The sequence below is a fragment of the Sorex araneus genome, chromosome 2 (genome assembly GCF_027595985.1).
Source record: "Sorex araneus isolate mSorAra2 chromosome 2, mSorAra2.pri, whole genome shotgun sequence".
NCBI classification, from domain to species: domain Eukaryota; kingdom Metazoa; phylum Chordata; class Mammalia; order Eulipotyphla; family Soricidae; genus Sorex; species Sorex araneus.
The window spans coordinates 306,296,209-306,308,504 of NC_073303.1; the positions used below are offsets into that span (position 1 = coordinate 306,296,209).

The 12,296-nt window shown below is 38.0% G+C and overlaps 1 protein-coding gene across 1 annotated transcript in view; it reads right to left on the bottom strand.

Moving 5' to 3' along the window:
• Positions 1-12,296, bottom strand: part of ECT2 (epithelial cell transforming 2) — a 57,880-nt gene that overhangs the window by 23,841 nt on the left and 21,743 nt on the right. Inside the window, 1 exon segment of the mRNA XM_055127267.1 lies at positions 8,369-8,488. Within this exon segment, the coding sequence (XP_054983242.1) occupies positions 8,369-8,488 (120 nt within the window).

Sequence of the window (12,296 nt, forward strand, 5' to 3'; positions counted from 1 at the left end):
AAGGAAATAAAATTAGTAGAAATAAATGAAAAGAAAACAAAAGATGATCTAACAGATCAGTGAAAGCATCTAGAGCAATTTATGAATCAATAAAATTGACTCTGGTCACACACAAAAAAGAGAGAATAAACGCTGATTTAAAAAAAAACAGAAAAGAAAAAATAGTTATAATTTATTACGCAAATACAAAGGATAAGAGATTATGTGAAAATTTAAATAAATATTATTTAAATGAAAATTGGAGAACCAAGAATGAAACATTTTTTACTCACAATATTCCAAACAAGAAGAAAACAGAAAATTTGAACAAGCAAAGAAATCAAAGTAGTAATCAAGTTGCCCTAAGAACAAAAGCCCAGGTCCAGTGGTTTCTTTATAAAAAAAAAAAAAAAGCAAAACAGAATTCTTCATGACATTGAAGCTAGAGGTATCTTTAAGGATGAATGCCACTGACCTAGTAAGTAGAAGCAAAGATAAACAAATGAGACTGTAATTAAACTAAGAAGCGTCTGGATCTCAAAAGGAATGATGACCAGAATATAATGACAGCCCACAGACTGGAATAAATTATTTGCCTACCACTCATCCAACAAAGAGTTAATATCCAAGATACATAAAGTACTGGCAGAATACTACAAGAAAAACCATCCGATCTCCATATTTTGTGAGGATGTGGAGGAAAAAGTACTTTGATTTACTATTACTAGAAATGTAAATTGGTATGGACTTTGTGGACAATAGTGTGAAGATTACTTAACGAAATAACAATGGAAACTCCCTTTGATCCAGAGATACCACACTTAGGGATTTATCTGACGAATAAGGAAACTAATTCAAATATTCATATTTCTATGATCGTAGAAGTAATAACCACAAAAAACAAAACACTGAATCAAGGTCTGGAGAGACAGTACAGGGGTAAGAGGCATGCCTTGCATGCAGCTGCATTGGGCTCAATCTCTGAGCCCCACCAGGAATGACACCTGAACAAAGCCAGGAGTAAGCCTTAGCACAGCTAGGTATGACCCCAAAAAGCAAAACAAAAATAAATAAGCAAAAATAAACTTAATAATACATAAATCAACTTAAATGCCATTGATAGATTAACTAAAATAATTTTTTAAAAAAGATTAATCTGTGCCATTAGGGTCAAAATGGATAGATCTTGAAGTAATTACAAGAAAGAGAATTATAGAATGGTTTCATTCCTGTATGAAATAAAAGAATGAAAGCAAAAAGGCAAAAAACCAAAACGAACTCAAACTCAGTGAACTACAGTGGCAGCTTATGGAGGTAACAGAGGGCATGTGGGAGGAGAGAGCAGAGTCTTTTTGCTGATGAAACAACAAGCACTTAAATTTAGGTGGTGGGTACAGTGAATTCACACTACCATGTTGAAAGCCAATGATTAATCAATGGTTTTTCAAGGGTGAGGAGAGGCTGGGGAGATAGCTAAAGGGGTTGGAGAGGAGGTTGGAGCCCCGGGCTCAATTCTGGACATCTAGATGTACGTAGCCAAGGATCTCTATATGTGGTCCGAAAAGAAAGAGAAAAGAAATCAAAAACTGGCAAGGGGGGTGAAAAGATAAAAGTATTTGTAAAACACATAAACGGATTCTTTTATCTAGAATTTATAGAAAATGCTTACAAGTTATCTAGAATTTACAGAGAAAACTCTTACAACTCAGTAAGACAAACAATCGAAACAAAAGGGCAACAGATTTAAAGCTATAGATATATAAAGATACAAATAGCTAATAAGCATGTGAAAAGATACATAACACCATCACTCATTAGGAAAATGCAAACTAAAATAACAATAAAATTTCACTAAACATATTGTATGGCTATTATAAAAAAAAGAAAAAGGTACTTGGGAGAATGTCAAAAATCTGAATCCCTACACATCACTGCTAAGAAATCATAATTAAGCAAAAGTCTGGCAATTTCTTAAAAATTTTCAATTTAGGATCTCTCAACATAACCCAGCAATGTTACTCCTTAGTATCCATGAAAAACAGATATGCATACAACAGGAGTATTAGTCACAACAGCTCCAAGATGGAAACAACCTAAATTTTCATCAGGTGATGATGAACAGATAAAGAAAAATGGCATGGGGGTGAGGAGACAGCACACCAGTTAGGGGCCATGTCTCACATGATTCCTGACCACAACCCCTCTGCCAAATACCGCCTCAGAGATCCCAAGCCCCACCAGGTGTGACCCTGGTGGCCCCCGAGCACTAGCATGGCAGCCAGTCACCAAAGCCTGCATCACCACATCCACAGGTCCTCACTCTGAACCAGCCTGGTCAGCTGAGAACAACCAAGAGCCCTCATCTCACTGATAAATTACTAAGTTTCTTAATAATTTTAAAGAATGAAAACGGATCTTGCAATCAAATTAATTCAATCATACCGTCACAGACAGTCAAGTGTAAATAAAACAGAAAAAGTTATTTCCAGTGCATTAGGTGAACTGAGAGCAAGAATGCTACTCAGAATCCTCAAGTCAGGAAGCAACGGGGCCAAGGAGGAAGCTGAAAGTGCTGCTGCTGAGGCCTTTCAAATTAGACTCTTAAAAACATAAAAGGAAGGAAAAAAATTATAAAGACTGATCTTGGGACAATATAGTAGATTATGGCACTGATTAAGTAGGTCTAAATATTAAATCTAAGGCTTGTTGGTATACCAGTAAGCAGATGATTAAATTCAACTTCCTTCATTTTCTATTCTGAAAAATGGGCATAGCAATGGTTCCTAACTCTTCAAGGATGAAATTAGCTCAATGATGTACTGCACTGAAAAGAATGCCTAAGCAGTAGTACTCAATAAGGTTTTGTGTATCCATGTGTTTAAAATAAAGTAGGAAGATATTTGGAAAACTGTGACCCAGTACCAAGAAAACATCCTTGGTACTTAAGAAACTTAAGGAGTCACTAGAGCGACAGCTGGGTGCTGGGGTCAAGGGCAGGGCCATGCAGATGAGACTGAACCAGGTCTTGAACATGTTTTTATTTATTTATTTATTTTGCTTTTTGGGTCACACCCGGCGATGCACAGGGGTTACTCCTGGCTCATGCACTCAGGAATTACTCCTGGCGATGCTCAGGGGACCGTATGGGATGCTGAGAATCGAACCTGGGTTGACCACATGCAAGGCAAACGCCTTACGCGCTGTGCTATTGCTCCAGCCCCTGAACATGTTTTTAAAGTGCACACAACTACTACACAGTAACTGTACATATCAATACAGGAACACTGCTACCAAAAAGCAAAATAACCTGGAAGTGCTTGAAAAGACAGTCCACTCTTTTCTGGTAAACCCTTAACTCCTAATGCGTGCTGATTAAATAAAGATTTCTGAATCAACTGTGAGCTAAGGAACTAAGTAATAAAGGAGCCAAGGCTCAGGGAGATTAAGTAACTTGCCCCAAATCAGAGCTGTAAACCAATATTCAAACTCCAGTCTGTCAGACTGCAGACTGCATTACACTGCGCCAGTTCCCGCGTAGGAGCGGGGAGGCGGGACAAGCCCCAGTGTTCTCCTTAAACATGCATCTCGCTTGTCTCTACGCTTGCTCTTCTCTCACTCTGGAAAAAGCCTGTACTCTCTCTTGAACATATTATTTCTCTCTCTCTTTCCTCTCACATCTTTCTAAATTGGAAAAAAAAAAGAAAAAAGGAAGGGGGAGAGAAACAAAGAAATGGGAAATCAGGTATCAGAGCCTCCAAGAGCACTATATATAGTGATACCATTTTAAAAATATTTTTGTGGGAAAAAATCTTTAACCCAATTTAAGGTTGGTCACTGAGCTAGATCTCCATCGCTAAGCCCATATCATGTCAGGAACTTGTCTTAGTGTACTCCCTAGCCAACATTATTCCCTAGCCATTTTGAGAAAAGAGAACCCCAGCTCTCCAAAGCCGTTAGGAAAGTAAAAGTGGTAAAAGGACTTTAAAAGCTGTGAACTAAGAAAACAAAGTGGTGGAGGGAGTAAGACTATTTATTTTCTTCCCCATTAACATGTTCTGTTGCATTGTTACAATTTATGTTTATCTAGGATTTGGGGTTTCCCTGCACCTACATTCCTGAAAATAAACATTAGCAGATTCTCCAAGACATACCTGCTCCTAAAGCTTTGAGACATATAGGTTCCTTGAGACATAAAATAACAAGGATAAATATTAAAAGAAAAAGTGCTACCTCAAAATTTCCCCCTTCTATTTTTTCTCACAGATAACTTAAAATACACTAAGTACAGTCTAATTCCAAATTGTTTTTATTTCACACTATATAGTGTTATAAAAAGAAGCACCAGGGGGTAAGGCCTTGCATGTGGCTGACCCAGGTTTGATCCCTGGCATCCCAAATGGTTCCATGGAGCACTACCAGGAGTAATTCCTGAGTGCAAAGCCAGGTGTGGCCAAAGAACAAACAAATAAATCATGTTTTAAAAACAGACATCAATGCTTCAAGAACACCATATTAAATTGTACAAATTTAAACCACAATGTTTACACAGTAAAATAATGTATCTATAGAATGACAATCATTATAGATTTAATAACTCAGCCAAGGAAACAGCATTATTGAGCAATTTAATGCTTATGCAAAGATCAAGTGCAACTACCAAGCCTAGATGCTAAAGATCACTGCACACTTCAACTCTATGTACCACCATCAGTATGTTGTGTGGATATTTAAAAAGTATGTTCTTATGTGGCTAATGACTGTGTAGCAGGTGATACTATGCAACCATAAAAAAGAAAGAAATTTTGCCATTATAAACACATGGCTGGACCTTGAGGAAATTATGCTCAGTGATATAAGTCAGATAAAGACAAATATTACATAATACTGTATAATCTTACTTAGAAGTAGAATCTAAAACAAATAGACTGATAGTTGCCAGAAAAGGGAGCCGAGTTGAAGGTGGGTCAAACAGAAGGTAAAATAGGCACAAACTTCCACTTACACAGCACACAAGTCAAGTGGGATGAAAAGTGCAGCATGGTGACTGTAGCTAATTGAAGTGTATTTGACAGCTGCTGAGAGACTAGACCTTAAGTTCTCATTATAAGGAAAAAGATCTTATTATATAGTGATAAGACATTAACTAGACTTGTGGAAAATTTTAATTGTGTGGTGATAGATGGTAATGAAACTTACGGTGGTAACCATTTTGTATTATGTACACATATCAAACGTCACTTTACATAGTTCAATATGTAAGTTATCTCTCTCTTTTACAAGAAGCAAGATAGTATTAGGGCTTAAGAAGAGAAACGAGTAAAGACAGTTTCAAATCCAGGATCTAGCTGTTATTAATGCCTGACCTGGAAACACTGATCTCTGTGCCAGTTTCACTTCTGTAAAAGATACGGACAACAGACTAACAAGTAAATCTGAGAATCGATGCAAGCCAAGCTGCAAAACGTCAAGGGTGCACTAGCCTACCAGGTGCAAACTCTAGGGCACCCTCAGGAGGCAGGAAGGCTGAGTCTCTGCCCTGCTGCAGCTGACAGCCACAGCCACACCCACACCGGACAGCTTCCTCCAGGCCAAACAAACAACTCCACGGCTTCACCACTAATCTGCAAGGACATCAAACTGACGAAAATCCCAGGGACACTGATTTTCAGGCTGCAAGTTTGGGGATCGTCTTGGAGTGGGAGCAGCGGCTGCATTAACATCCCACAGCTGTTCATGGCACAGTTCCTCAAACCCTGGAATTTCTGAAGCTGTGCAACACCTCCAGATTCCACAACACTGACATCCCAGTAAAAGCATAACAAATAAGATGGGAAACTAACAAAGAAGCCAACTAAGCTAAATAAACAATAATACAGATGAATCAACTAACTACCAACAGCTTAATAAATCCTCAGACAAGGACTTAGTGACCTCTGGAGAGATATTATAATTTTCACAAATTTTCTTTCACCTAAGTATTTTCTTATATTCTACTAGCCATTTAATTTTAATAGAAAGATACAATAAATTATTTTGTGCCCGCTAAAGGGGCATACTTGGGAGGTGCTTCGGAAACTGGTTGAGGGAAGGAAGGTCACATTGGTGGTGGGATTGGCGTCCGACACTGGATGCCCATAACAACTATATTGTGAACAACTTTGTAAAACACAGTGTTTAAATAAATGGGACGGGGGTGGCGGGGACATGGGCAATATTTCAAATATCTTGATAATGTTCAGTAGATGTGGCAGTACTTGATAGATGACTGGCTACAATACATGAAAAAATAACTACATAAAAAGACAAAAAAAAGCAACAAAACATTAGGAATATTTTGGAGATGGAATTATGGGTGTTTTTTTTTTACCCTTTTTTACCTTTTCTATCAATTCTATAAATGTTTGACAAACTTGAAATATTGTTAAAATAAAATAGTTGAAATATTGATATTCCAACTTTACAGGTTAAAGATTGTTACACATAAAAAAGGATGACAATCATTTTCAAACTTCCAGTGAATCAGAATGTTATTTTCTAAGTTGAAATGATCCTGTATACATGAAAAGTATAATATTTCAAATTAAAAGAGAATTTACAGACTGTTTACCTACACAAATTCAAACTAATTTATAAGAAGGAAAACATCAAAATGAAATCATACTTAACTTCCCACTCTACCTTTATGCTTATCAGTGAATCTAAAAAAGAAGGGTCATCTTGACAGTACTGCAGGTAGGACACTTGCCTTCCACAAGGCTTATCAGGGTCAATCTCTGGTTCCCCGTATGGTTTCCCAGGCCCTGAGTGACTCCTGAGCACAAAGCCAGAGGTAAGCTTTGAGTACCACCAGGACAGGGGATGTGGAGAGGAGAGAGGGAAAAAAGGGGGGGGGGGGGAGCAGGAGAGGGAGGAGAAAGGGGAGGGGGAAGGAGAGGAGGAGGAGAATGGAGAAGGGGGAGGAGGAGGGGGAGGAGGAGGAAGAGGAGCAGGAGCAGGAGGAGCAGGAGGAGGAGGGGAGGAGAAGGAGGAAGAGGAGGAGGGGAGGAGGGGAGGAGTGGGAGAAGCGGGAGGAGAAGGGGGAGGAGGGGAAGGAGGAGGAGGGTCGGGAGGAGCAGCAGCAGCAGCAGCAGCAAAAACTATTCCAAGAACTAGAAATAGAGAAGCTAGCCTGAAACCTGAAACTATCTTAAGCTTATGAAAACAAAAATTCTTTCACTGTTCCCTTTACATATTGATTATTTTGATGAAACAAAACATACAAAGCATTTGATAAGCAGCATTTTTATAAATCCTCCCTCCCTCCCTCCCTCTCTCTCTCTCTCTCTCTCTCTCTCTCTCCCTCTCTCTCTCTCTCTCTCTCTCTCTCTCTCTCTCTCTCTCTCTCTCTTTCTTTCTTTCTTTGTCACACCCAGCTAGCTATGCTCAGGGGTTACTCCTGGCTCTGCACTCAGGAATTACTCCTGGCAGTGCTCGGGAAACCATATGGGATGCCACTGATTGAACTCGGGTTGGCCCTGGCAAGGCAAACGCCCTACCCACTATACTACTGCTCCGGCACCCAGACCTCTTTTATGTTTTAATGTTCAGTAAAACGCAACAATGTACTGGTCTCAAAAATATTTCATAATTCAGATTGATCGTTTTTTTTTTTTCTCTTTGGGTCACACCCCTCGGTGCACAGGGGTTACTCCTGGCTCATGCACTCAGGAATTACTCCTGGCAGTGTGCAGGGGACCATATGGGGTGCTGGGACTCAAACCCGGGTTGGCTGCGTGCAAGGCAAACGACCTACCCGCTGTGCTATCACTCCACTCCCTAGATTGATCTTCTTATCCACATATAAAGCAAACATTAATATGGGTTATTTTGAGAAAGAAAATGCATCAGTTTTGCTCAAACAACAAATAAAAATAACAGGGAAAAAAAAGCTTAACTACTTTTGAGGTCAGCTAAACCTGCCTAAAGCTACTTTACCCTAAAAGACTGCTACCTGGAAATCAAGGACCTTCCATTAGAAGAAAAACATTCAAAAACAGATAGCACTGTCTCAGGATTAATTGAAATTAAAGAAAGAAAATTAATAATAAGGTTTTGTAGCAAAGAGAAAAATGATTCACAGAAATGAGGAAATATAAAATTTTAGGTAGAAAACTTTTTTAGCTAATCAGAAGAATCCAAAAAATCATAATAAATATGTAAGAATTCAAAAAAATATTACTATCAACCTAACACAAAAATTTACCTTTATGGTATTCAAACCAGTACAATTGGAGTGACAAATATTCGAACAATTTTTGCTAGAGCAATTCTTACTAGCTGTGCTTGAAAACCCTGGGAAATGGAAGGAGAATTAAAGTTTGTCTACAATTTCAAAAATAAAAAAATTTACCTTTATCTTAGTGTGTACATCAAAGATATCTGGGATACTACCAAAAATAGTTTTTATTTCTTCCGGTGCAAGAATAGGACCACCACGTTGTCCTTCTTCTTCCAAAGGTATCTGAAATAACTGAAAGGGTCAAAAAAGACTAGTTTGAGTAGACTGAAGAAAAAAAAAAACTAAAGCTAAAATACATAGTGATGAAGGAGAGATGAGAAACCAATAGAAAATAAAAACTCATTTTAAATGCTTCTTCTTAATGTGAGATTTTTCTTTTAACACTTTTTATTTTATCCTATTTGTTCTTTTACATGTGAATACAAATATATACTTGTAATAAAATACTTATCTTACAGTTCTAAAACTATTAAACTAATTAGAATGATATAAGAATAATTTCTACTTTTTCATTTAAGTTACTATGAAGAAAGCCAATTAGTTACTTCCAAACACACACTTAAGACAAGTGACTAAATACCTTGAAATCTTAGTGAAGAAAGCCGGTTTATTAAAGACTATTGATGCTAAAAGAGACCTACTTAATATCCAAGTTGTTTATATCAATCTCAAAAAGGGGGGGAAACCTCCTAGAACTATTGGGTTCAGCAAAGAGGCTATTTAGCACCCACCTACACCGACACACTAAATAAATCACCTAATAAATTAGAGGTGGAAACTAACATTAGAAAGCAGTAGTTACACATTTAAAAAATGAATGTATTTGTTTGGGGAGATAGGTCAAAGATCTGAAGCACAGGACTGACACGCAGAGGCCCTGAAGTCATTCGATCTTAGAATCACATGGCGCCCCCAACTCCAGCTGGTCCAGCACTGGTGGCCCAGTTCTCCTAGGCCCGAGCACCAACACACTGCCAGGCGAGTGTGCCTCCAGGCCTCCACCGCCACGCCAAGAATCGGCTGCTGAAGTAGCCCCTGGTTTCCCCTCCACATTGCTTGGGAGCCAAACACTGAAACTCCAGATCTACACTTCCAGGCCAAGCATCACATATCACTAGTTAGTGAGATGGTACTGGTTTCCTCCTAAGCATTACTTGGAAGCCAAAAAAAAATTTTTTTTAATTAACTAAAAGCCATGCACATGATATTGTATTTTTCTTTTTTTTTTTTGCTTTTTGCTTTTTGGGTCACACCCGGTGATGCACAGGGGTTATTCCTGGCTCTGCACTCAGAAATTATTCCTAGTGGTGCTCAGGGGACCATGTAGGATGCTGGGAATCGAACATGGGTTGGCCACATGCAAGGCAAACGCCCTACCCGCTGTGCTATTGCTCCAGCCCCTGATGTTGAAAACTATGGAACATCAGTGTGAGAATTGTAGGAACTAAAGACCTAAATAAAAACATAGATTAGAAACTTAACACTAAAGGGAATAACCCCAAAATCAATTTATCAGTTTGACTATTGCCAATCAGAATTCCAGGAGAAGAAAAAGAAATTTTTGAAATCTAATTCTTACTATAAAGCAACAGTGTTCAAGACTGTGTAGAACTGGTAAAGGAAGAAACATATTTAATATTAGCAGAAAACCAAAAACAAATCCATGCAAATATGGCTATGTAAATTCTGACCACAGCATAAAATCAAATGCAAATTATCATAACATCACTTGCCACAGCAATAAATAAACTGCAGCCTAAATATAACATCTTAGTTTAATAATTAATTCAAAATAGGTCATACACTTAAAAATAAAACCTAAGTAACACTTAGAACAAAATACTGGAGAAAACCTTGTGACTTAAACTTAGCTAAGGACATTTTAAATATAAAATTTTAAAAGTGAAACTTAAAAAACATAGTTAAATGCTGTATTTCATCAAAATTTAAAACTTTCCATCAGCAAATAAGTCTCCATAAGGGGCTAGTGCAATAGCGTTTGCCTTGTACGCTGTCGACCCAGGCTCAATCCCCAGCATCCCTTATGGTCCCCTGAGCACCACCAGGAGTAATTCCTGAGTGCAGAGCCAGGAGTAACCCCTGTGCACCACCAGGTGTGACCCAAAAAGAAAAAAAAAAAAATGAGGCTCCATAAAAGAAGGCACACTCCAGAAAAAAAAAAAAAAAGTTTGCAAATCAATCACCTATTCAGCCAAGAACTAGTATCAAATACACTGGGAATTCTCATAACTCAGGAAACAAACCAATTAAAACTGGAAAATTCTGAATAATTATTTCAATAAAAAGATATATATGTCAAATAAAGACAAAAAATGAATTTTTCAACATCACTAAGTACTATGGAAACAGGTTAAAGTCACAGTGAGAATACTTCACATATTTCACTACTGACTCACCTTTCCAATCATTTCTGAAATTTACCCCTGTTCATTTGCATACCCTAAGAAGTTCAGGTACTCAAAACCAACACTACTGAAATAACAAATTGGTCTCCCCTCCTCAACTTCCGCTCTGCAACACCTTCGCGGTAAATCACGTTATCTTTCTAAGCTGTAATAAGATAATCTCCCTTCAAAACAACTTTTTCTAAAGCTTTAAATGACACAGCAGAGCATACAAAGGCATAGGCATTGTTTAACAGCCTCTGTGTGACACACCACATGTGACAACCTGGTACTCTTAATCTAGCCTAAATTCACTTCATTTCCCTAAAACACAGAATATTTTGAATGATAAACATCTTAAGTCAGATGCATTATCTGCAGAATCTCAATACACTCCCAAGGGGCCAGAAGCAGGTAAGGTGCTTGCCTTACACATGCTTTACCTGGGCTCAATGCCCAGCACCAAATATGGTTCACAGAGCACCTCTAGGTATGATCCCTGAGAACAGAGCCAGGAAAAACCCCTGAGCATTGCTAGGTGTGCCCCCCCCCCAAATCAAACAAAATATACTTCCTACCCATATTATTTGAATACACCAATCAGACTCTTACTTAAATTTCATTTTAATTGTTATCTTCTTTGTGATGTGTCTGTCCAATGTTTAACCACCGTTGCCTGCCCTCAAGTGCAAGCAGAGAACACCTCTCCTCTCACAAATTTCCAAACACCTTAACTAAGTCTCTCCAAATGTGCTCATAACCTTCCACTTATGCTATACTTGGGTTTGCATGCTTTATCTACTCTCCCAATCTAAGATTGTTTAAATCAAAAATCCTCTTTAACACTTGGCACAGTACTTAATTAAGCCAAATATTACAGAGAATAATGAAAACATTTTTGGATAGTGTCTTAATTTAGGGACAGAATTAAAATTGAAGTTCTACCAAGGGGTTGGAAAGGTGGTATAGGGACCTAAGCACTTGCCTTGCATGTGGCCAGCACAGCCTGGTTCCCAGCCCACGGCCCCGGCAGGAGTGGAGCACCCACGAATTAACCAGAGTGTCCTCTGCCCCCAGCCACCAAAAAGTCATTTCAAACCCAATTTCAAAAACAACACATTCCTCCTAAAAGTTTAAGGGAACACTATCATCAATTTAGCCCAACATCTATTACATGAAACATTAGATGAGTTTATACTAAACAAAGTGGAATGAAACTATTTAATCTAATAACTCAAAACTTTTTAAAAGAGTTTTACTGACTTTAATTGATATGCAAATTAGAAGTCAGAAGCTTTGAAATTTGCCATGGCCTGGAAGGATTTATCTTTCTAACTATACCTAGAAAGTATATGAATGTTATATGCCAAAGTTTTTCTACTACTCAACAACTTTTTGACTGACTATAAAAAACTTAATAAGAAACTCATTTAGAATGATTTCCCTTGAGGAAGAAAAGGAAAGCTGACAGAAACAAAGTTCAATAGCAAAGGGCCTCATAGAACTTTGACTCCTGCTAAACAAATTAACTGGGAAATATAATCTGTACATGACTACCATGAAAGAATTTGTTCCATTTTCTATCCATGCATTCATTACAAGTACAAGCAACTAAAAGCTATTATACTGGTTTG